Source organism: Diceros bicornis, chromosome 19, assembly GCF_020826845.1.
Source record: "Diceros bicornis minor isolate mBicDic1 chromosome 19, mDicBic1.mat.cur, whole genome shotgun sequence".
NCBI lineage: Eukaryota > Metazoa > Chordata > Mammalia > Perissodactyla > Rhinocerotidae > Diceros > Diceros bicornis.
In genome coordinates, this window is record NC_080758.1 from 12,654,661 (window position 1) to 12,680,716 (window position 26,056).

At 44.3% G+C, this 26,056-nt stretch overlaps 1 protein-coding gene across 2 annotated transcripts; it reads left to right on the forward strand.

Annotated features, from left to right (window-relative positions):
* ZNFX1 (zinc finger NFX1-type containing 1) lies at positions 1-24,484 on the forward strand. 2 transcript variants are annotated; one of them, XM_058562497.1, is made up of 14 exons: positions 1-100; positions 2,004-2,118; positions 4,491-6,299; positions 11,131-11,262; positions 12,602-12,750; positions 13,650-13,799; positions 14,857-14,971; positions 16,065-16,312; positions 17,836-17,975; positions 19,000-19,154; positions 19,551-19,696; positions 20,537-20,647; positions 20,971-21,066; positions 21,735-24,484. In XM_058562497.1, the coding sequence occupies exons 2-14, from the start codon at positions 2,058-2,060 to the stop codon at positions 24,171-24,173; spliced, it is 5,751 nt and encodes a 1,916-aa protein (XP_058418480.1). In that variant the 5' UTR covers positions 1-100; positions 2,004-2,057; the 3' UTR covers positions 24,174-24,484. The 2 variants fall into 2 exon arrangements, with proteins under 2 accessions (XP_058418480.1, XP_058418481.1); XM_058562498.1 differs by lacking the exon at positions 1-100 and adding an exon at positions 589-727.
* The last annotated feature ends 1,572 nt before the right edge of the window (positions 24,485-26,056 follow it).

A 26,056-nucleotide genomic window follows, 5' to 3' on the forward strand; every position in this document is an offset into this window, starting at 1 on the left:
TGCGCGGCGCCGGGCGGGGCCGGGACCTGCTTGGGCCCCAGCCCGAGCCCGAGCCCCAGTCGGCGGCGGCGGCGGCGGCGAGAGGACGCGCCGGAGCCGGGTGAGTCACCCCCGCCCCGCGCCCCGGCCAGCACCTGCTCCCGCCCGCCGGACCCCCACTGCCGCTGCCTCTGCCGCCGCTTCTGCCCCGGCGCAGCCTCAGCCCCGGAGCCCCGTCACCCTCCTCAGCGCCCCCGGCGCCCCCTCAGAGCCCGCGTCATTTCTCAGCGCCCCCGCCATCCTCCTCAGAGTGCCCTCTCCTCGGCGCACCCATCACCCACCCCAGCGCCCCTCGGCGCGCCTTCACCTCCTCTGCCCCCACTCCCGTCTCTGCCCTCGCTTCCTGCCACAGCCGCCCCTTCATCCTCCTCTGTCCTCACTTCCCGCCACCTCACGTACCCCTCAGGACCCCGAGCCCCTGTCCCCGTTTCCAGCTCCCCCGTCGCTTCAGCGAGCGCCGCCAGCGGAGCTCAGCCCCACCCTCTTCTTGGGCCCCCAGCCCTCCCCCGCCGCCCCCGCCGCCCCTCGCTTCAGCCACCACAGCCCGGCTCTGCCTTGACCCCGTAATATTTCCAGCAGGACCTGCTGGCTCCTGGGAGCCAGGGACTCCCCCACCCCCTCTCAGCCCCTCTCAGGACCTGGAGACTTCCCCCTGAAACCCGGCTCCCGCCTCTTGCTGCCCACCCTGGTAATTACCACTCTCCCCTGCTGTGACCCCTGTACCAGCCTGACCATCACTGCCTTGCTTTCTCCTGCACTTTAGGCCTTGATTCCCAAAGAAACCCACTGTAGTCTGCTTTTTTCATGGCATTTCCTGTTCCTCTCTGCTCTTCCGTTTCCTTGCCTTTTGTTTCTTTTTTCTTCCACTTCCTTTATCTCAGAAAATTTCTGAGTTTCTGTTTTAATGTTTTTCAACAAGAGGAAGAGGGGGTTTCCCCCTCAGAGAAGTTTTTTTATTTAAAAAAGAAAACTCTAAATATTAAACCTGCACCATGAGGGCAGAGTTTGATGAGGGAAGAGAGTCACCGAAAGTATTCCCAGCAGGAAGGAAAGGGACTCCTTTTTTTCGTGAGGGTAAAAGCTACTCCTCATGTAATGCCAGATCTGTTTACAGTTTCCAGCTATGAATATTTTAAAACTCAGAGAGAAGGACAGTCTCAAAAGTCCCTTCACTGAGGACTCTGAGTCACCCACTCTTTCCCTAGCCCACATGATGTGTGTGAGTTGGATTGAGGAGTTCCATTAAAGGGACTTCCTCTTCCTCTTACAAGACCACTGTCAAAAGCTATTAAGGTAGAAGAAAGAAAAGGAAAGAACTGCGGATTTCTAGCTGGTCCTAAGGAAACAAGCATCCCGTGGATGCTAAGCCTCCAGGTTATTGAAACATGCAGTTTCTCTCTCTTGATTCAGTAGAGTGGAGGGCTTAATCAGATTGGCTGCATTCCAAAGAGTAGGATAAGGGATAACTGCTTACTGATTATTTCCAAACTGTAGAGTACTGTGAGCTATAGAATACTATACGATATAAATGCTGGATGGGGTGGTGAATACATGGTTTTTGGATTAACAAAAATATACTTTCTATCCTGGCAACAATATTTGTCTGTTTTACTGGAGAGGAAAACAAAACCTAGCAACTGATTAAGTAACTTGGCGAAAGGCATAAACCAAACAGTAGTTTTGAATAGGAATTGATGACACTCCCTCTTCCCCAAGCAAGTGCAAGGATAAAGGGAAGGGGGAATTTGACCCCTTGAAATCACCTAAATTGTGAATTTAATGTGTTATATCATAATTGGGTATTCACAGAGTTGAACACTTGTGCCCTTGATTCAAATTTGTATTTCACTCTTAGTTAACAGATCACTAAGGTGTAGAGGCAGAAGGATTGGCTTAATGCTGTTGGGGGTTTTTTCTGGTAGATGCTGTGTTTAAAGGGCACTGATAATTCTCCATCTGTGCAGATTTCCAAATAACGGAAAGTAACGTGAACGTGGAGGAATTCAGGTAACTCAGACATGGAGGACAGAAGACCTTGTCCAGAGACCAGGCCCAGGAATCCCCATATCAACCACAGAGGTGAGTAAGGTTTTCTCCCTAATGGGAAGAAAATTGAGTTCCCTGTGGATGAGCAGGCCACCTAAGATTGACTTAAGTCAATCTTAAGTAAAGAATGGCTTATTCCTTAGCTATAGCATAAATGACTCTGAAAACAGACAGTCCTTCCCTTTCCCTAAGAGAGCTGTTGAATGAGTGCAGTTCACCTTAGCAAAGATAGTGATGAGGTGTCAGAAATGGAAATAGCTCCAGGGTTTAGAGCAGCACTATCCAATAGAAACATAATGCAAGCCAAAAACATAATTTTTAATTTTCTAGTAGCATCATTAAAAAAAGCAAAAGAAATAGGTGAAATCCATTTTAAAAATTTAATATTAATTTAATAAAATAGTTGTCTTATTTAAGCCAATATATCCAAATAATATTATTGTATTATAATAATTGAATATATTTTATCATAGTAGTCTAATAATTTTAATGTTTTTATTTACCCTCCCAAATACTCAAATGTTATTTTAAGATGTTATAAAAAAATTTTAATGAGATATTTAACTTTTTTTGATATTAAATCTTCAAAATTTCATGTGTTATTTTACACATCTTAATTCAGACTAGCCACATTTAAGATGCTTAATAGCCACACATAGCTAGTGGCTGTGTATTTGATAGCATGTGTCTGGAGTCCTAGTCACCAAAGCAAAGTTAGTTCCAAACGTATCACTCTACTGCAGTGATTGTTCTCTTTGTTCAGCACCTTCTAAAACAAAACCAAATGGATTCGTGCTTTTCCCTAAGTTTGCAACATGTCATCCGAGCTTTAGCTATGGAACAAATGAAGAAGAACTGTTTTTTGAGTTATGTGAATGTTGAAAGAATGAGAAACGATACCATTTTCTGTTCTTCCAATACATTGAATCTTCTAATCAGATCAGAATATTAAAAGTAGGACTTTCTTCTGATATCTTGGGAGTTTGAAAAGTAAATATGAAAGTAACAATTAGAAAAATTTAGAGTTCAGTAGTACAGTGTTTATATCTTACCAAATATTCCTTTATGTTGTCACATTAAAATTTTCTCTAGAAGCTGTGAAACAAGGAAAAATATACATAAGTGGATTTAGCATCTGATGTCTTTCATGAAATGGTATGATTATCTTGAATGTGATGTGCATTTGAAACTTTCACAACATTTTTTACCATTAATTCATTGTATACAGTCTTATTTTGGTTGTTTTTAATATCTCCAAGTCCTTCTGGTAAGTTGGATCAGCTCCAGAATCAGTTTTAGAGGAGAGGAAAGTGAAAAAAACTGGACTTGGGTATGTTGGCCAAGGTCACTTATGAAATGTGAGGCAGATCAAGGAAGACAAGTTCAGCTTCATCCACAGGGTGGTGTTAGCTTTCCTGTGTGTACTGGGTGTCTCCTCCCTCTCCCCACACTTTCTTGTCTGAGGGTTGATAATAGATAAGTACTATGTGGATGAACTCGTGCTGCAGAAAGGAGGAAAACTTAAGTTTCATTTTTCAGTTTCCTGAATCAGGGTTTTAGTTTCATTTTTCACCTTCCTGAAACAGAAGTTGAGTTTCATTTTTCAGTTTTTTTCACAATCTATTAATTAGCTCAAAAACATCTTGGTAAAGGAAACCTCACCTTTCCCTTTGCCATCTGCTCTTGGGCAAAGTTCAAGAAGCATTTCCCTTTATAGTTTTATTCCCCTTGAGGCCTCTGTTGCCTATGACATACCTTTGTAATTGTTTAGTGATGAAACTAATGGCCCTAGAAATCAATAGTATATTCCCAATAGAGGGTTATTACTAGTGCTGTTAGTAATAACTAACATTAATGAGAGCTTTTTATGTATCAGGTACTATACTATGTTATCTTATAAACATTTAATGTTTACAACAAGCCGGATACTGAGGCTTAGAGAAATTATACAACTTGGCCAAGATTATGCAGTGTGGAAGTGCCCAGGCCAAGATTTGAACCAGGTCTGTTTGGCTCTGAAACGCATGCTCTGACTGTTGTTTGGTACTGGCAAGAGACTACAAACAATGAACTGATCTCTTTGACCCCCTGAAACAATCCCAGCTTATGAAGATTAAATGAGATACTGCAAATATTTATTCTCTGGCATGTATTAGGCACTCAACAAACGTATATTCCTTTTTCCCTTCTGTACCCTCTGAAAAAACAATATTTTCATAATATATACAGCAACCATTGTAATCTATTTTACATTTATTACCCAGCTTGGTAGGAAACATTTTTTCTCTCCAAATAGTACCTAAGCTCCTTAGTTGTTTTGGAAAATGAGAGCATATTCATTGTTGTCCTATTGGGTTTCCTTGCACCTTGACTTTAGTGTTAAGCAATATTTCCATTGTGTTTAGGGCCTATGGATGGAGAGTTACCACCAAGAGCTAGAAACCAGGCCAATAACCCCCCAGCCAGTGCTCTCAGAGGAGGAGCCAACCAGCCCGGAAGGCATCCTAGAGCCAACAACCATCCTGTTCCTTACCGGCAAAGAGAAGAGAGGTTTAGGGCCATGGGCAGGAACCCACATCAGGGAAGAAGGAACCATGAGGAGCACACCAATGATGAACCTAGAGGCCAAAGACATGGTCAAGAGAATGACACCAGGCAGAGAAATGGCAACCAGGAGGGAAGGAACCGCAGACCACAATGGTCTGATGAAAACTTCCAGCAGTGGCGGGCCCCCCACCAGAACCCTGCAAAACAGCCACAGCAGGTGAAAAAACTGGGCTACAAGTTCCTAGAAAGTCTTCTGCAGAAAGACCCCTCTGAGGTGGTCATCACACTTGCCACAAGTTCAGGGCTGAAAGAGCTCCTGTCTCAACCTGGTATAAAATCCAGCTTCCTTGAGCTCATCTGCCAGGTTCTTCGCAAGGCTTGCAGTTCCAAAATGGACCGCCAGAGCGTTCTGCATGTCCTGGGCATATTGAAGAACTCCACATTCCTCAAGTTCTGCCTGCCATCTTATGTGGTAGGAATGACCACTGAACCCACCCCTGACATTCGAAATCAGTATCCAGAACACATTAGCAACATCATCTCCCTCCTCCAGGACCTTGTGAGCGTCTTCCCTGCCAGCTCTGTGCAGGAAACTTCCATGCTCATTTCCCTCCTGCCAGCTTCTCTTAATGCTTTGAGAGCCTCTGGTGTTAACATAGAAGAGGAGACAGAGAAGAACCTGGAAAAGGTGCAGACCATCATCGAACATCTGCAGGAAAAGAGGAGAGAGGGCACTTTAAGAGTGGACACCTATACTCTAGTGCAGCCCGAGTCAGAAGACCAGGTTGAGAGCTACCGGACCATGCCCATTTACCCTACTTACAACGAAGTGCACTTGGATGAGAGGCCATTCCTCCGCCCCAACATCATTTCTGGAAAATATGACAGCACTGCTGTCTATCTGGATACCCATTTCCGACTCCTGCGAGAAGATTTTGTCAGACCCCTACGAGAAGGCATTTTGGAACTTCTCCAAAGCTTTGAAGACCAAGGCCTGAGGAAAAGAAAGTTTGATGACATCCGAATCTACTTTGATACCAGGATTATTACCCCCATATGTTCATCATCAGGCATTGTCTACAAAGTGCAGTTTGACACAAAACCATTGAAGTTCGTTCGCTGGCAGAATTCTAAGCGATTGCTCTATGGGTCCTTGGTGTGCATGTCCAAGGACAACTTTGAGACATTTCTTTTTGCCACTGTGTCCAACCGGGAGCAGGAAGATCTCTGCCAAGGAATTGTCCAGCTCTGCTTCAATGAGCAGAGCCAACAGCTGCTAGCAGAGGTCCAGCCCTCTGACTCTTTCCTCATGGTGGAGACAACTGCATACTTTGAGGCCTATAGGCACGTCCTGGAAGGGCTCCAGGAGATCCAGGAGGAAGACATCCCCTTCCAGAGGAACATCGTGGAGTGTGATTCTCATGTGAAAGAGCCAAGGTACTTGATAATGGGGGGCAGATATGATTTCACTCCCTTAATAAAGAATCCCTCAGCCACTGGGGAATTTCTGAGGAACACTGAGCACTTGAGACATACCAGAGTTAATGTCTTAGACCCCAGCCAGTGGCCCTCAAAAGAAGCCCTGAAGCTGGATGACTCCCAGATGGAAGCCTTGCAGTTTGCTCTCACAAGGGAACTGGCTATTATTCAAGGACCTCCTGGAACAGGTAAGAGAGAGTTTTTAAGAACACATGTCATCTGCCCTATGAGATAGGCAAGGGAGGCTTGAGTCTAGGTTTCTAGAGTGTCTCAATTAGAAACATTCCCGTGGGCCGGCACCGTGGCTTGGCAGTTGACTGCCCGCGCTCCGCTGCTGGCGGCCCAGGTTTGGATCCCAGGCGCGCGCCAACGCACCACTTGTCTGGCCATGCTGAGGCCGCGTCCCACATACAGCAACTAGAAGGACGTGCAACTGTGACATGTGGCTATCTACTGGGGCTTTGGGGGAAAAAGAAAGAAGGGAGGAGGATTGGCAATAGATGTTAGCTCAGAGCCGGTCTTCCTCAGCAAAAAGGGGAGGATTGGCATGGATGTTAGCTCAGGGCTGATCTTCCTCACACACACAAAAAAAGAAACATTCCCCTGAAATGAGCATCAAACTTGTTTATAAAGTAACTGTTCATAGTGATTTTCCTGTGGGGACCCATTGGTTTAATAGTAATAGACCAAAATCACAAGGTTAGAAAAGACTGCTAAGGGGTCAGACTTAGGAAGATGTGTTAGCTCTGCTTCACCAAAGGCTGTATGAATTTATGTGATTTTATATTACTTTAAATTAAATAATTTCGAGTATATAGTAATAGCACTATGCGCCAAGTACCGTTTTACATGCTTTACATGTTAACTCATTGCATCCTCACAATAACTCTATGAGGTAGAAACCATTCTGTTTTTGATAAAAATAAGGCAAAGAGTGGTTGAATAATCTGTTGAAGCTCACACAGATGATAAGTGACAGACCTAGGACTTGCACTCAGGCAGTCTGGCTCTGGAGTCCTGGCTCTTCTATCTAACAAACTGTACTTGCTTCTCATGGAAATGTACCTCCCTACACCCTCCTCCCCATATGCCATTCTCTAATCCTACTCTGGGGTGATAACTACTATTAGCAGTTTGATGTGTATTTTTCCAGATGCTCCCCAAGGTTAACACTGATATATCTTTGTATCTACATGTATATTTGTATGTTTACATACATACATGCATACTTTTTCTATTTTTTTAATAACAGAAATGTGATCATACTCTATATAGTGGTCTACAATTTATATGTATATATTTAGCAACATGTTATGAACATTTTTACATTCTCTACACTACAGTCACATTTAGATATGTACCTCACTCTTTTTGCTATGCCTGCATTCACTCTAGGGTATGAATGTACCATAATTTTTCTTTAGTACTATAATAAGTATCCATATATCTGTATCTGTGTGAGTGTTTATCTTTGGGTACTCTGCTTATTATTTCTGTAGTTTTTTTCCTGAAGTGGGAATTTACGTTAATAGTTAAAGTAGGTACTGCTGAATTACCCTCCCACAGGATATACCCAAAAAACAGCAGGAAGACGGGGCCCGCCCGTCTTCGGCTGGCCCAGTGGCATAATGGTTAAGTTCATGTGCTCTGCTTCAGCTGCCCAGGGTTTGTGGGTTCAGATCCCAGGCGCGGACCTACACACCACTCATCAAGCCATGCTGTGGCAGCGTCTCATGTACAAAAAATAGAGGAAGATTGGCACAGATGTTAGCTCAGGGACCATCTTCCTCGCAAAAAAAAAAGGCAGGGAGAGGTTTTTAAAAAACACTGATAAAATAATGGCAACTCATGATAAAAAGTTAATATAACAGAATAGAAAGTCCTTTCTGATAAGAAACACCTATAATGATGGGAAAATATACATAATAGAAGTAGTGCTTTCAGGGCTTAAAAAAAAGGATGTATCAGTTTGTACTGCCACCAAGAATGAATTAGTGTTCCCGTTTCCTTACATCCTTTCTAGCAATGTTATATGTTATCAATCTTTTTTGCTGATCAGCAGTTTTTGCTGATCTGAGAGGTTAAAAATTTTGGCTCATTATTAATTTTAATTTTACATTTTAATAAAAAATGGTTCCGAATTTTTTAAAAGTCTCTGTCTCCCTCCTTCCACCATCCTACTCAGTTCCCTTCCCTAAAGCAAACAATGTTATTACTTTCTTGTTTATCCTTCCAGAGATACTCTATGAATAGTCAAGCAAATGCATACTTATATTTATTCCCCTCACTTTTGTTGTTGTTGTTGTTGAGGAAGATTCTCCCTGAGCTGACATCTGTTGCCAATCTTCCTCTATTTTGTATGTGAGCCCCACCATCACAGCATGGCCACTGATAGACAAGTGGTGTAGGTCCGCACCCGGGAACCAAAGCTGGGCCACCAAAGTAGAGCACACTGAACTTAACCACTAGGCCACCAGAGCTGCCCCCCCTCGCTTTTTTTTTTTTAACCTACTATGCTAGAAACTCTTCTGCATGTTGCTTTGCTCACTTATAAAATATCTTGGTGATCCTTTCATATTGAAATGTAAGTAGTGTCTCACTCTTATTTGTGGCTGCATAGTATTCCATTGTATGGCTAGCTCATAATCTCTAACCAGTTCCCCATGGAGTGATTTACTAATATAAACAATATTTCTGTGAATAGCCTTCTTTTGAGTTGTTTCACACACAAACAGAATATATCCAAAAGAGAAGTTCCTAATTGGATCAAAGAATATGTGAATTTATAATTTTAATAGATATTTCCAAATTGCTCTCTGGAAATGTATATCACAGTGGTTAATTTGTACTTCTTTAATTAAGAATGAGATTAAATATCCTTTCTTGTGTTTATTAGCTGTTTATATTACTGCTTCTGTGGATTATCTTTTTGTATTTGCCTGTATTTCTATTGAATGGCTTCTTTTTTTTATTGATTTGTAGGAGCTGTGTGATTATTCAGAATATGCATGTTGCAAATAATTTCCCCTAATGTTATCACTTGAATTAGGATTCTTTAGTTCTGAGTATACTAATCATTTCAGGCTAGCTTAACACAGACAGACACACACACACACACACACACACGCGCGGAGCTACTAGGAAAGAGCCTGCCTGTGAGTATGAAGGGGAAGTAGTAAAGGAGGTCATTTTTGAGATGAAAATCCCAAAAAGTATCCATTCTAAGGGGAAGGAAGCAGTGGGAAGGGATAGAGTAAATATTGAATTATAAAGATTTTCTTTCCTCCTCCTGAGGTATCCTTATCCATCCAGTCCTCCAAACTAGAAACCTAGGAGTTATCCTTTCCTGCTCCCCACCCCAGCGGAATCATTATTAAGTTCTAATCAATTTTACCTCTGAAACTTCTCTTCAGTCTGCCTGCTTGTCTCGTCTCTACTGCTGGAGCCAGGCCTTGGTCTTCACTCATCAAGAAGGTGTCAGGAACCCCTCAACCAGTCCATTCCTATTCCCTCTTGCCCACTCTTACCCAGTTGTCACTTCCTGGGGGGACAGCCTGGTGGTGTAGTGGTTAAGTTCGCGAGCTTCGCTTCGGCAGCCCAGGGTTCACACGTTCCAATCCCAGGCACGGACCTATGAACTGCTCATCAAGCCGTGCTGTGGTGGTGTCCCACGTACAAAATAGAGGAAGAGGGGCATGGATGTTAGCTCAGGGCTAATCTTCCTCAGCAAAAAGAGGAAGATTGGCAACAGATGTCAGCTCAGGGGCCAATCTTCCTCACCAAAAAAAATAAAAAATAAAAACCAACTGTCCTTTCGCCAGGGAATCCTCTTCTACTTCATCGACTAGGCCAGAATCCCAATTATATGTTTTCTTGGCACCATGCATTTATTTCCCACATTATGATTTCGTTTGTGTGATTAATTATCTTTCTCTTCTGTAAGTCTATGAGGTCCAGGAAGATAAGAACCATGACTGTTTTGCTCACTGTTGTATTTCTTGCACCTAACCCAGTGCCTGACACCTATTAGCCACTCAATACATATAATTTGAAGACAAAAAAGGAAGGAAGAAATTATTTATCATGGTATACTGACATCTTTGGTTTTCTTTTATCACTCCCTCACTCAACTTTGAGTTTTTTGATGACCATGGCTACGTTCTCAGCCTGATACAATGTAAGAATTTAGCTATTTGTAGACTTAATTAATTATTGGCCACTTACTAATGAGCCCATAACTCTAACTCCTATGTTGATTTCTATGAGTTTTTCCCTGCTATCACAAAGGCAAGTCTACTGTGGTATATTAAAAGCATTTCTAAATAATTTGCCACATGAGATTGGAATCAATGTATATGTCCATCAATAGGGAACTGGCTAAAAAATACCTTACAGCTGTGAAAACCAGAAAAGATGGGGATTCTTTTTATGTACTGATAGAGAACCACCTCCAAAATACATTAAGTGAAAAAAGGAAGATGTAAGACAGTGAAAATAGTGTGCTATTTGTATTAAAAAAAAGAATAGAAAAAGACTATATATTTTTTTGTATACACATAGAATGACTATCTCTGTAAAGTTACACAAAAAACTGTTAGCACTGGTTGCTTCAAAGAGAGGAACTGTGTGGCTAGGGGACAGAGTGAGGGGACTTTTCGTTATAGTCATGCTTTGTTTAACAACAGGGACGTGTTCTGAGAAATGCATTATTAGGCGATTTCGTCGTTATGCAAACATCAAAGAGTGTATTTTACACAAACCTACGTGGTATAGCCTACTACACACATATGCTATGTGGTACTAATCTTATGGGACCACCATCACATATGTGGTCTGTCGTTGACTGAAATGTCGTTATGCCGCACATGCTGGATACCCATTTGTGCTTCTTGGGTTTTAAACCATCTCAATGTGTTACCTTAAAATTTTTTTAAATAATAATAATTTGCTATAAGTAATTCATTACTACTTTTAGGAAGTCTCTAAGTTTTTTAACTCTCCTTTTTCCTTGTTTTCTAGGCAAAACCTATGTGGGTCTAAAAATTGTTCAGGCCCTTCTAACCAATGAGCCTGTTTGGCAAATTGGCCTTCAGAAGTTCCCCATCTTGGTTGTATGTTATACTAATCATGCCTTGGACCAGTTTCTGGAAGGTAATGTCTATAGGCAAAATTGTTCTCTATCAAGACATTTGGTTGAGCCGTCAGCAGCTGCAGTAGCTTTCTATTACTCTTTGAGTAAAGTTCACAGTCCTTACTATGACCTGCAAGGCTGTATGTAGTCTGCTGCAGCCTAACTCTGAACCTCTTCCCTTATTTTCCCTAACTCCAGCAACACTGATTGTCTTCAATTCCTTGACTTTCCTTCAGCTTCTCCCTTGGCCCATGATGTTCCCCTTGCCTAGAATGTACTTTTTCTCGCTCCTTCTCTCTGCATCTTGACCCCATCCTGCCTGGCTGGCTCTGACTCATTCTTCAGGTCTCACCTTAAATCTCTCTTCAGGTGGACTTTCCCTGTTGCCCCAGACAAGGTTGTCTCTTTTTGTATTTTTTCTTCAGAGACTTAGCACATACATAACAGTTTATTTGCATGTGTCTCTATGCTAGGCTGTAAACACGAAGAGGGTTGATTCTGTTTCTTGCTTTGTTCACAGATCTTGCCACATACTAGGCACTTAAAAAATGCTAATTGTATTAATGAATGAATGAGTATATGTTTTTCTTTTTGCTTAGAGTATTATTTCCCATTCTTCTATATCCTCCTTTCATCTAGATTAAATCTTCCTTATTCTTGGAGGGTCTGTTTAAATATTAGATCCTCAAGGATTAGATCCCTATCCCACCCAAATTGGGTAAGATCCCCTGTCATACACTTACAGCATCATGTACTTACAGCACTTACTGCACTTACCACTGTTATGATAAATTATTTAATGTGTGTCTTCTCTGCCAGACTGTGAGATATGAGAACAAGTTAGGAACTGAGTCTGTGTTTTGACTGCTATATCTTCAGAACCTAGCACATACCTGGCACATAATAAGCAATCAGTAAATATTTGCAGAGTGAATAATAGAGAACATTTACTAAGTGCTTACTTTGTGCCAGGCACTACCTAGGAGCTATAAAGATACTGCCTCGTTTATCAGGAGGTAGTCCTATAAGGAAAGTAGTATTGTCTTCAAATCACAGACGAAGAAACTAAGGCTCAAGTTACGTAACTTGCCCCAGGTTACATAGCAGTAAGTGTTGGAGGCAGGATTTGGGTCCCCAATTGTCTGATTCTAAAGCCTCTGCTCTTAAGTACCACTTACTGCTCCACAGGTCACATCATCTCTGGGGCCTTCTTGCTCATTAATGGGGTAGATTTCCTGTAAGCACCAGTTTGTTCCCTAAGGGACCAGCTGAGAGAACATCCCAAACACATACAGCTCTCTCCTGAAAGAATCTAGCATAGCTCTTCTCAATTCTGCTGTGCTCCACTTTGTTCCATAGGCATCTACAAGTGTCAAAAGACTAGCATCGTGCGAGTAGGTGGAAGGAGCAACAGTGAAATCCTGAAGCAGTTCACCCTGAGGGAGCTGAGGAACAAGCGGGAATTCCGCCGCAACCTCCCCATGCACCTCCGAAGGGCCTACATGAGTGTAAGTCTCAGCTTTGGATATCTGAGGTAGCGCAAGAGGGAACTAAAGATAGCAGTGGCTTTCTGGGTAGGCTGTCCAGGGGAGATAGGGAGGCTCCAAAAAGCTATGAAGGACTCAGGTTCCTTCTGCTAATCCCATGGTGTTACCTTGCTCTTGTAATCCAAGATGGGGAAAGGACAAAAAAAGGCACACTGCCGCTCCTAACTCCTGCCAGGACCTTAAGGCTACTTCTCCCAAACCACCCACAGCACTTCTACTTACAGCCCACTGACCAGGGAAATATCATCTGCTAGGTGGGCAGCAGTGTGCTCAACCAAAACACTGAGTTCTTATTACTAAGGAAAAAAAGAAGTCTCCACCACAGTGTCCTTGGCCTGTTTTTCTGTTGTATTATTTGTTTCCTTTTCTTACTGGTTGGTAGGAGTCTTTCAGACATTTTAGATACTAATCCTTTGGTTTTAAGACCACAATAATGTGCTTTGGGAAATTGGTTTGTTGGGTCTGTTTATTTATTCTCCTTTCTTTTTTTTTTTTTTTTTTGTGAGGAAGATCAGCCCTGAGCTAACATCCATGCCAGTCCTCCTCTTTTTTTTTTTTGCTGAGGAAGACTGGCCCTGGGCTAACATCTGTGCCCATCTTCCTCCACTTTATATGGGACGCCGCCACAGCATGGCCCCAACAAGCGGTGCCTCAGTGCGTGCTCGGGATCCAAACCCGGGCGCCATCCAAACCCGGGCTGCCAGCAGCAGAGTGCATGCACTTACCCGCTACGCCACAGGGCCGGCCCCTATTCTCCCTTCTTGCTATTCCTTTCTTAGCTTTGTTTTCCCTCAAGGCACGGACTGAGTTTGGGGGATGACAATACTACCTCATCATTTCTTTCCCTCTCTTCTTGGCAGATTGTGACACAGATGAAGGAGTCAGAGCAAGAGCTGCATGAAGGGGCCCAGACTCTGGAGTGCACCACGCGCGGCGTACTACGGGAGCAGCACCTGGAGAAGTACATCTCCCCCCAGCATTGGAAAAGCCTGATGAATGGACCGATACAGGTAGGGGTCATCCTGGGGGGAATAAGCATATCTCTTGTACCTGGAGGGAGCCTCCAGCAGAAGCAGCCATCCAAAGTATTAGCCCTTTGGTAATCTGATGCTCCCATAATGGAAAAGTTTCTTTTTATGAGGAGAGGCAGTTGAGTATACTAGTCAAGAACAAGACTCTGGAGCCATCCTGCTGGATTTGAATCCTGGTTCTGTTCTGGGCAAGTTACTTAATTTTTCTGTGCTTGTTTCCTCTTTTATAAAGTGGGGATAATAGCAACATTAAGTTGAACCATATGAAATTGCTAATATTTGCAAATTTGACTTGCAAAAATGACAATTTCTTACAGATCAACTTAATTCTTATAGGATTGTTATTTGTATAAACAAGTTAATATTTATAAACTTCTTAACTTAATAAGTGTGCTGTAAGTGCTTATTAAATGAAACAAAATCACAACGTGGCAACCTAACACATAAAGAGACCCTGGGAGTCAACAGACTGAAGTCACAGAGATTGACTATGTGACTTGGGCCAGTGTGATCCTCAGGTCCCTCAGCAAGCAAACAGGGATGATAATAAGGCCTGCCTTCAAAGGATATTATGAGAAGTAACTGATACAATCTCGGTAAAAGTGGCTGGCCTGGGATCCAGTGACATGGTAGCTCTATTTTCAGTGCGTTAGTGATTTCCAGGATTATAAACCCGAAAGCCTAAAGGGGTCAGTCAGGTCCTTTAAATGACAGAAGCAAGCTAGATATGAGAAATTGGGAAGTAGAGAAGATGGTGGGAAAGTGGAAAAGGGGTGGCAGCAACCCGCTTCCAGCCATTTGTTACCCTTCAGCAATACAGGCTTATTGCTGCCTTAGCCCCTGATTTTGTCAAGAGAGGCAGGAAATTTTTATTTTTAAAATTCTATGCAAGTCGTATTAAATGATCCAGTTGTCCAAGAGTTGCCAATTTGCAGCCTCTAAATTTTAAGGGAATTACTTTTGATTCTTCAAGGAAACCTTTCTTTCACACTTGGTATCACAGAATTCTCATGGCTGATAATTTTTCCTTCCTCAGGATAGCGAATGGGTTTGCTTCCAGGGCTGGAAGCATTCCATGATGCTGGAGTGGCTGGGTCTGGGTGTCGGTTCCTTCACCCAAAGTGTTGCTTCTGCAGGACCTGAAAATACAGGTAAGAAGTGCATGTCTAGAATCACATCTTAAAGTGGAATATGATATAAAGACCAGAAGAGCAGGACTTAAAAGTAATACCCAGAGCTATACTCAGTCAGGGAAAGACAAATAATAGCTTAATAGTAAAATAGGTAAAGGCCTTTTACCAAGCACATTACAGAATAGGAAATCAATAAACATATGAAAAGTGCTCATTAGAAACGAGAGGAATTAAAACCACAATGAAAAAGAAAACCGCAATGAGATACTATTACATACCTACCAGATCGGCAAAAGTTTAAAAGTTTGATATAACCATGCATTGATAAGAATGTGGAGCAGTGGGAACTCTGATACAATGCTAATGAGGATGTTAATTGGCACAACCACTTTATAGATAATAGAAAAACAGAAAGAACTCAAATGTCCATCAACATTTGTACAATGGATGGATCGATTACATTCTATTCAGATAATGAAATACTGTACAACAGTGAGAAGGAATGAATTATAGCATGTACGGCAACATATATGAATCTCAAAAACATGCTGAATGAAAAAGGCAGATTATAGGAAGATATATACAATATGATTCCATTTATTTAATGGAGCTCAAAAAAGTGAAAACTAGGCAGTGTGTTGTTTAGTAGAGATGTATATGCATTATATATGTGGTTGAGTTTTTTTTTTTTTTTAAAGGGAGGAATGAATGTAAAATTCAGATTAGGAGGGCCCACAAGGGTCTTTAAAGAAATTGGTAATTTTCTGCTTAAATTGGGTGGAAGGTATCTGGATGTTCATTTTATATATTTTTATTATCCTTCAGATTGCACATTTACATAGTGTACTCTCCTTTGTATATGTATTTGACATGAGTAAAATCTTTCTTAAAAAGGTATACATGCATATGATTTTTTAAATGTAACAAAAAAGTGTATAAGGAAACCTGTGTTTCCCTCCCCTAACTTTCATTCTTCACAGTTTCCCTCCCCAGAGGTAACCACTTAAACCCTTTGAGAATGTCTTCATGCACCTAAGCTCTTATAGGTACCCTCTTCCATCCTTGGGCTTCAAGAGTCTCCATCGCTGTCCTGCCCACTTTCCTCTCTTAGCCCAGGCAGAAGGGGAGGAGGAGGAAGAACGGGAAGAGGAGGGTTCACTGATTGAGATCGCAGAGGAGGCTGACCTGATTCAAGCAGACCGGGTGATTGAGGAGGAAGAGGTGGTGAGGCCCCGGCGGCGGAAGAAGGAGGAGAATGGGGCAGTCCAGGAGCTGGCTAAAGCGCTTCTGGCCATGAGGCTAGACAACTATGGCCCTGGGACAGCAGCTGGGCAGGAGCAACCCCTAGAAGAGTGGGAGGTAAACTCACTTCCTTGTGGCCCCTGAAAGCCCTAACAGAATGGAAATGGGAATTCAGTTATTACTGCGAGGTGGGTGGGGGTTAGACTCGCCTGAAACAGGCCTGAGAGCTTCCGTTCTGACTAGGACTGCAGGCTCTTATTTTCGCCCACTTCTGTTGCAGTGTATTCACCTTATCCTCACAAGTAGCTTAATTTACCCATTTTACAACCTAACCCTGCTATAAGATGGGTCCAATTCCTAACAGTATAAAAATTATGGCCTTTCAGAGGGACCCTGGCGAGAAATGCCAGCTTAGAAAGACAGGGAGCAGATAGCCAAGGGCTTCTCTTGAACTTGTAGAAAAATGCAGCACATATGAGTCCAGTCAAACGCTTATGGTCTCAGTGCTTGGTGCTTTCATGAATGTTCTCTTCTCGACTACAAACAAGTATATGAACATGCATTAAGATTTTAGAGGATTCAGGTAAAACAAAATGAAGTAAGCCATACAGGCTGGATAGAATATTCATCCTTCATTCACCCTGGAATTTGATATTTCTCTTAAAGCCAGAATAGTGTGAAGGCCCATACTTTTCCTCTGCTCCTTCCTTTGGTAGAACCCAGTGGTCCTCAGAATTTACCGTGTATTACTATGACAATAGAGGACTGGATACTGAAAATGTTTTCTGAATCCCACTAATGATTTAAGGGACCATCAAGGGCAACTTTGACTGGTTGCAATTTTCATTGGTCTGTGACTTTGAACCCAATCTCCTAGTTCAGTTCAACGTCACGATATGTGATGGGCAGCGTCATGATCCCAATACATGGAAACATGGGTTGGGCAACTCTCTGCCACATGGCCTCAGGACAAGCTGCTTTGTTTGGTTTTGAAGTGGGAGGAGGCCCACAATACTGTGACATCCGTCTCACATGCCAATCCTTCTAAAGGCTCGTGGCCTCAGACTCAGTGACAGAGCCAGGGGAGAGTACTTTCTCCTGAATGGTGCCTTTCACCCACTTGTTAAAGTACTATCTCAATATGATGGCATTAAGACCATCTTAGCAGGCCCTGTACAGCATTCAACGAGAGAGACTCATCTCACTCCTTTCATGACACATGTTTTAGGAATGAAAAACAGACTGTGGTCAGAAGATGTTCAGTTATAACTAGTGCCAGCAGTATTCTGGGTATTTTTCATGTATTTACGCCTTCAGTCAATCCAACAACCCTATGAAGAGGTACTATTATTATTCCCATTTTATCGAAGGGGATGCTGAGGTGCATAGAGGTTCAGTAACTTACTCTAGGTTCCACAACTAATAAGAGGTAGATGGGGCTTTGAACCCAGGCAAACTGGCTCCAGAGCCCTCGTTTAGCCACTCTGCAGTGGAGTATCTGTTGGGAGAGTGTGAGACACTCAAAGAAGTTCATCAGAGGTGGCAGCCCCTTTTTTTATGTGCTCTGGCCCCCACCTTGGGCTTAGAACCGAGCCCACCTCTGCTCAAATGGTGACCTTGGCTGGTATTGATGTCTGCAGACCCAGCGCAGCCAGAAAAAGAAAATGAAGAAGAAAGTAAAGGTTGAGCTTCGCAAACTGAATACCATGACCGAGGCTGAGGCCAATGAAATCCAGGATGTTTGGCAGCTGGACCTAAATTCTCGCTGGCAGCTTTATAGGTACTGTGCCCGCTCCCCACCCACCCCCGGCCAGCCCTTGTAATTTCCCCATTGGGTTCCTTTTCTGTTCCTAGAACATAACCTCCTCCCAGACCTTCAACAATGTTAACTAATGATTGGTTGAGCACCCCCACTGAGCTGAGTGCTAGGGATGCAGTCATGTGATAGAACAGACACTTGACTTTACCCTCCTGGAGTTTAGAGTCTGTCCAGGGAGACAAATCAGTTAATTTCACAAATAAAAAGTTAGAAATGGGCATAAGCACTAAGAAAGAAAAGAGCAAGAAGTGCTCAGAATATTAATCTGAGATCTGAGCTGGTCTGAGGTATCCAGGAAAGTGACATTGGAGGTGAGATCTGAAAAATGAGTAGGCATTAATAAGTCCAACAAGGAAGGAGGAGCAGATGAGATTGAGGGGACCACATAGGTAAAGGCCTTGAGATGGGAAGGAACATGTCTGTTTGAGAAATTGGAAGAGGGCAGCCAGCATGGCTGTGGCTCCGGGAGAGAAATGGAAAGTGAGGTCAGAGAAGTGGGCATGGGCCAGACTGCGCAGGGTAGGGCTAAGGTGAGGAGCGTGGATTTTATCTGAAGAGTATTGAAAAGCCATTGGAAGGTTTTACAGCAGAGTAGTGACATGATCTATTTTACTTGTAAAATAAGACTCTGTGGAGAATTAGGGGAGAGGAGGGGACTCAGGCAGGTATGGGGAAGGGAGAATTTGTAAGAAATTCTTATTGAAGCTTTTGAAGTCCCTTACTCTCTTCCCAATAATCAACCTCTGTTCTTTATCCCATCCCCTTTCTTAGCTCCTGACTATTTATATATATATTTCTGCACATCTTTTTGCTGGACATTTGGACTCTTGGGTCCCTGCACATCTGGGTGTCTCCTCCCTCTCTCTGTGGCCTATAAGCTCCTAAGGGTCTAGGTTCCATTCATACACAGGGCACACTGAAGGGGGTTCCTCCACCTTTTCAAAGAGCACACGACTTTCTCTCCCTGGTTCTTCACATTCTCCAGGCTGTGGCTACAGATGTACCAGGCTGACACCCGCCGGAAGATCCTCAGCTATGAGCAACAGTACCGCACATCAGCAGAGAGATTGGCTGAGCTGAGACTCCAGGAAGACCTGCACATCCTGAAAGATGCTCAGGTTGTAGGAATGACAACCACAGGTAAGAAAGCATGGGGAAATTTACCTGCTCCAGCCATTCACTCCTGGTGCCAAGCTCTTGTCAGATTATCTAGGAAGGTAAAGAGAAGCTTCTTTAGTAGGTTAGAGGATAATACCATGAAAAGCTATTGGAAACAAGCTGTGTTTAGGGAACTGTTGGTGAAATCCACGCACTTGTGCCTGCTGCATTTGGAACCCCAACAATGACCAACATGGGTATGATGCTCTGGAGACCACCCAGCAGCACTTTTTCTCTCATTCAGTGGTCACCACAGCCCTGGATGAATGTGAGGGCTCAGTTATCACAGACCCAGGTTCAGGAGTCACCAACCCACAAGCCCAGTGGCCTGGTGGGTTCAGTGCATCAGCTCAGAGGACCTTCCTCTCTTAACTCGAGGTGCTGCCAAATACCGCCAGATCCTGCAGAAGGTGGAGCCTCGGATCGTCATTGTGGAAGAGGCTGCCGAAGTCCTTGAGGCCCACACCATTACCACATTGAGCAAAGCTTGCCAGCACCTCATTCTGATTGGGGACCACCAGCAGGTAGAGCAGGAGCCCCTGGAAGATGGGCTAGTTCTCTGAGCGGCTGGAATCAGACAGGAAGACCCTGGCCTCTCTGCTTCACCAGTCCTCAGTCTTATTAGTGGCTTTCTGTGATTCCTCTTTCCCTCACCTCCCACATTAAATCTAAGAGCAAGTACTCTTAGATTTGGGGTATGTTCTAGAGGTAGCATCATCCATTTTATCTGTTCCCTCTGCTACTTATTCTAATCCACCATGGCCTTTTAAGTGGGCTGTTAAAACAGTATGCTTCCTACCTCCCTGCTTCCATTTTTACCACCCTCTAATCCATTCTTCATAAAGGAGCCAAAGTGAATTAAAAAAAAAAAAAGTAAATGAGATTATGTCACTCCCCAGTTTAAAACCCTCCAGTGGTTTCCCATTACACTTAATATAAAAATCAAGCTTCTTAAACTGGCCTACAAAGGCCAGTGTTCTCAGGGTTCAGCCTGCTTCTCTGACTTCACCTCATACCACCATCTCACTTGCTCACTGTGTTCCCACCCCCTCTCCTTTCTGTTCCCTCTCATGGCTTGCTTTTTGAACTACTGGCAGTTTCCTCCATGCTGGCGTGAACTCAGATGTCACTGTTTAGAGAGGCCTTTCTAAAGAACCCCATCCTTAGGCACTCTGTCACATCACCCTCATTTCTTGCCATCATGGCCCTTGTCTCTCTTTATTCTTAGCCTCTCAGCACCTAAAGCAGTGCCTGGCACATGGAAGGCACTTGAAAAACATTTGATGGGTGGGTAGATGGATGGATGGATGAATGTTTAAAATATCTTTTCAATAGAGAATCCTCAGCCATATTTCTCTTCTCAGCTGCGACCCAGTGCCAACGTGTATGATCTGGCCAAGAATTTCAACCTTGAGGTGTCCCTCTTTGAACGGCTGGTGAAAGTAAACATTCCTTTTGTCCGTCTGAATTACCAGGTGAGAAGCTGGGCCTCTATTATTACCGAATGTCCAGGGGAAGGCTCCTGGGACCCTGCCAACTGCCAGCAAGAAGCTCATAAAAATAAAACCAGTTTCGTAATGAAATGACTCTGTCAGACTCATTTTGTTTTCTATTTTAAAATACCACAAGATAGCCTGTGTTGAGTTTGTGTTGGATGAAGAAGCTATTTACATTCTGCCCTTTTCTCCCTATTCTTTTCAAATGTTACCTTCCAGGTTTTCTACCAGCAACCTAGTCTTAGAAAACTGTCCATTTATTCTCTGCCCATGTTTCTAATGATATACATGTCTTGTTTCAGCACCGCATGCGCCCTGAAATTGCCCGGCTTTTGACCCCCAACATTTACCAGCATCTGGAGAATCATCCTTCTGTTCTCGAATATGAAAAGATTAAGGTGAGTCTGCCCTACGTGGTCTTTCTCGGATGCTGTCAGCAACTTAGGAGGCTATATTTTCCTCAGGATGAAAAGGGCTTCCAGAAGGGAATAGAGCCAGCTTTTTCAAAAGCTGGTTATTACGAGGAGGAATAATATCGAAGTTGAGAACATAGACGTGGGTTTTTTAATCCTGGCTGTGCCTCTTAGTAGCTTTGTAACCTTTTAGCAAATTATATATCAATTCTGAGTGTCAGGGTCTTCTTACAGTGAGAATAATGGTTGCTGCCTCATTACATTATTATATTGAAGGAGATAATGTAAGCAAACCAGTAAGCACAGTGAAGTGCTCATAAATTAGCTGCTCTCTTGTCATCTTCACCATCATAGCTGCTGCTTATTCCCTAGACTATGATGGTTGGATTATGGATGGCTATTATACATTTTAATATCAAATAAGTATCTTAAAAACTAAAATAGACAAATTCTTTATCCATTTTACTATTTGCCATGGCCTCAAAACAAAGTACATGGTAACTGACTCCAGAATTAAAGATGTGTGGTATGGAGTATACAAAAAGCCTTCCATAGTCTCACCCTAGAACGGGGTCAGCGGCCAACATGTGTGAAGATAGGAAGAAAAAAACTGCCATGAGTGAACCTCCTAACGTCACTTCTTTCCTTTCCAGGGAGTTTCTTCCAACCTTTTCTTTGTAGAACACAACTTTCCTGAACAGGAAATCCAAGAAGGCAAAAGCCACCAGAACCAGCATGAGGCTCGCTTTGTGGTGGAGCTGTGCAAGTACTTCCTGTGCCAGGAATACCTGCCCTCGCAGATCACCATCCTCACCACCTACACCGGACAGCTCTTCTGCCTGCGCAAACTCATGCCTGCCAAGACATTTGCTGGTGTCAGGGTCCATGTGGTGGACAAATACCAAGGGGAAGAGAATGACATCATCCTCCTCTCGCTAGTGCGGAGTAACCAAGAAGGCAAAGTGGGTTTTCTCCAGATATCCAACCGCATCTGCGTGGCCTTGTCCCGTGCCAAGAAGGGGATGTACTGCATCGGAAACACTCAGATGCTGGCCAAGGTGCCCTTATGGAGCAAGATCATCCATACTCTTCGAGAGAACAATCAAATAGGCCAAACACTCCGGCTGTGCTGCCAGAACCACCCTGATACCCACACTTTAGTATCCAAAGCTTCTGACTTTCAAAAAGTGCCTGAAGGAGGCTGCAGCCTACCCTGTGAGTTCCGGCTGGGCTGTGGGCACGTCTGCACCCGTGCCTGCCACCCCTATGACTCCTCGCACAAGGAGTTCCAGTGCATGAAGCCATGCCAGAAGGTCATCTGCCAAGACGGGCACCGGTGCCCCCTTGTTTGCTTCCAAGAGTGTCAGCCTTGTCAGGTGAAGGTGCCCAAAATCATTCTTCGGTGTGGTCATAAGCAGATGGTCCCTTGTTCCATGCTTGAGTCAGATTTCTGCTGCCAGGAGCCTTGTCCCAAGGTCCTGAAATGTGGGCACAGATGCAGCCACCCCTGTGGTGAGGACTGTGTGCGGTTGTGTTCAGAGATGGTCACTGTGAAACTCAAGTGTGGGCACAGCCAACAGGTGAAGTGTGGTAATGTGGAAGACGTCATGTATGACCTTCCAGTCAAGTGCACCACCAAGTGTGGCACTGTCTTGGACTGTGGGCATCCTTGCTCTGGCTCCTGCCACAGCTGCTTCGAAGGGCGCTTCCATGAGCACTGTCAGCAGCCCTGCAAGCGCCTGCTCATCTGCTCACACAAGTGCCAGGGGCCATGCATCGGCGAGTGCCCGCCCTGCCAGGAGACCTGTCAGAACCGCTGTGTCCACAGCCAGTGCAAGAAGAAGTGTGGGGAACTGTGCAGCTCCTGTGTGGAGCCCTGTGTCTGGCGCTGCCAACACTACCAATGTACTAAACTCTGCTGTGAGCCCTGCAACCGACCCCCTTGCTACGTGCCTTGTCCTAAGCTGCTGGCTTGTGGTCACCCCTGCATTGGTTTGTGTGGGGAACCATGCCCCAAGAAGTGCCGTGTCTGCCACCAGGAAGAAGTCACCCAAATCTTCTTTGGCTCTGAGGATGAGCCTGATGCCCGCTTTGTGCAGCTAGAAGACTGCACACACATCTTTGAGGTGCAAGCCCTGGACCGCTACATGAATGAGCAGGATGGTGAAGTTGCCATCAGGTTGAAGGTCTGCCCTATCTGCCAGGTGCCGATCCGCAAAAACCTGAGGTATGGAACCAGCATCAAACAGCGGCTGGAAGAGATTGAAATCGTCAAGGAAAAGATCCAGGGCTCAGCACGGGAAATCACAACCAGCCAGGAACGACTTAAGACCCTTCTGGAGAGCAAGAGCCTCCTCTACCAGTTGCTTCCTGGAGACTTCCTGAGGTTGAAGGAGAAGCTGGCCCAGAAAAATCTGTCAGTGAGGGACCTGAGCCTTGTTGAGAATTACATCAGTTTCTATGACCGCTTGGCTGGCCTGTGGAATTCCCTGAAAAAGGTGCATGTCTTAGAACAAGAGAAAGTGAGGACTCGACTAGACCAGGTCCATGAGTGGCTAGCCAAGAAGCGTTTGAGCATCACCAGCCAGGAAGTGGATGACCTCCAAAGTGAAATCCAGAGGCTCACATACTTGGTGAACCTCCTGACCCGCTGCAAGATAGCAGAGGGGAAGGTGAGAGGGAGCATAGCAGAAGAGGTCTACAGTGTGCGGGAGATCCTCGAGAGAACATGTAAGTTCACCCAGGAGGATGAACAGCTTGTGCAGAAGAAGATGGAAGCTCTGAAAGCTGTCCTTCCCTGCTCTGGTCTGGGCATCTCAGAGGAAGAGCGAGTGCAGATCGTCAGCGCCATGGGTTATTCTCGTGGCCACTGGTTCAAGTGCCCCAATGGCCACATCTATGTGATTGGTGATTGTGGGGGAGCCATGCAGAGGAGCACATGTCCTGACTGTAAGGAGGTGATTGGGGGCACAAATCATACTCTGGAAAGGAGCAACCAGCTTGCTTCTGAAATGGATGGAGCCCAGCATCCTGCCTGGTCTGACACAGCCAACAACATGATGAACTTTGAGGAGATCCAGAGGATGTTGTAAAAGATGGCATACCGCTGCCTTTTGCCCTGGCCACCATACAGCTGGGGTCGGCTCTCTTATGAAGAAGCGAAGTTTGGTTTTTTATTATCGTCCTTTAGTCTTAGCACCTATTTAAGGATCCACTTTTAGGGCTTGCCCACATTTGTTTCTAGATTTAACCCTGCGCTAGAGTAAGCACTTTACCTCCAGAACTGAGAGGAAAGTTAACAGATTTCTTCTCTTTTTCTCTCCTGCAAGTTAGTGGACAGATTCCCCAGAGCATGCATGGGGCTTCCACCTAGGGCTACCTAGTGGTATCTCTGGGTCCTCACTTCGGGTCCTGACTCGGTCAGATGTTTTTTCTACAATTTCTACAATGCATACCCGGGGCACAGAGTATGAGCTCAGTGAAGCCGACTCGTTCTAACTGCCAGGCCCTAACTTGCAAACTAACTTGCATTATAGTAAAGAGGCCCAGAGGAGTCATCTATGAACTGCTTTTCCTTTCAGGGAGCACAAGAAGCCCTCCTGCCCTCCTCCTTGGGCACCCTCACTCCAGGAGACGGAGACATGTGCTAAGACAGACTTCACTGACGAACCGTGACCCAGTTACATATTCACTGAGAGGGAGAGGAGTGTGACTAACCACAGCTGGGGGCTTATGCAGCGGGCCTAGGCTAACTAAGGAGTGATTCCCATACCCTGTCCTGTGACTTGCACCTTGTGATGGTGGAGGTCTGCCTGCAGTAGAAGTTCAGTAGCAGTGTTGGTTCCCCAGGGCCCTGAATGGAACTAAACTCACATTTGGTACCAGCAGCACCTATCCAAAGTGTGACCCTTTGTCCCAACACCCTCTTGCAGCTTTTGCCTGGGCAGGGTTAGCATGCCAGCAGCTTCTGCAGGCCCCAGACCCATGCCAGAAACCAGCCCGCAGGCCTGCTGCCTGCATACATATTCCCTTAGTCCAGTGTTCCCTAGAACAGACACTTAGGCATCTCAGGTCTTTCTAATGTTGGCAAGAAAAACGTCCCTTTCCTATGTGTGCATTTCCTTTTTTGTCTTTACTATGCACTTTAGCCTATAAAGCCAATTAATAAAAACGATGATTGAGAACATCAATGGTCCGTGTTTGTCGTCAACTGTTAGAAGCAGCTTAGGCAGCTGGAGACAGTGAGGACGGGAATGGAGGCACTGCCTACAAGGAGGCCATTTTGTTCCTGTGGCATGGGGTTCTTATTGAACTGGTGGGTCATTTTTACTCATGGTAAAAGAAAATCCTTTTCGACCTGTACAAAAGGGTGTACTTGAAGTTTCCTTCCCAGAGGCAACCCTGTTAACAGCTTCATGAGTCTTCCTCCCAGAGATAATCTATGCATAGGCAATGTATACCCCTTAAAAAAGAAAAAGAAAAAAGTACACAGTGCTGCACTTGGCTTTTTTAGCCCAATGACCTAGCTTGGAGATCTTTCTGTAAGCACATACAGTGAGTTTGAACCACACTCCATCATGCAGGTGTGACATTATTTAGTGAATTAGAACTCTCTATTGGCAACTGTTAGGTGCAGCCTAAATGTATAGCTTTGAACACACACTTTAATTTCGAGAGTATGTGCTACCGGCTGTTACCATTTTTGTGCTGGGGAGGGTGTCTTTGTACTCCTTGAAATTATATGTGACATAAACTGAAAACACACAATTATCTCAAGGGGTGCCCCCTAGCTTTCATCTAATTCTCAAAGGGACCTATGATTTAGAAAAGGATGAGAACTACCATTCTACAGGATAAAAGCTGTTTTTTGCAACAAGAAATGAATTTATCTGGGAGCCTTTCTGTCCCCTTTGAGCTTCCATCTCTCCAGTAGCACTTCCACAACACAGTTAAGAGTCAGGGTATGGGTTCAAGT

Excerpts from the sequence above, each read along its gene's own strand:
- ZNFX1 (XM_058562497.1), top strand. The coding sequence starts at position 2,058 with ATGGAGGACAGAAGACCTTGTCCAGAGACCAGGCCCAGGAATCCCCAT. Across the intron at positions 16,313-17,835 it reads AACCCCTAGAAGAGTGGGAG|ACCCAGCGCAGCCAGAAAAA; the intron begins GTAAACTCACTT and ends TGATGTCTGCAG. Across the intron at positions 21,067-21,734 it reads TCGAATATGAAAAGATTAAG|GGAGTTTCTTCCAACCTTTT; the intron begins GTGAGTCTGCCC and ends TTTCCTTTCCAG.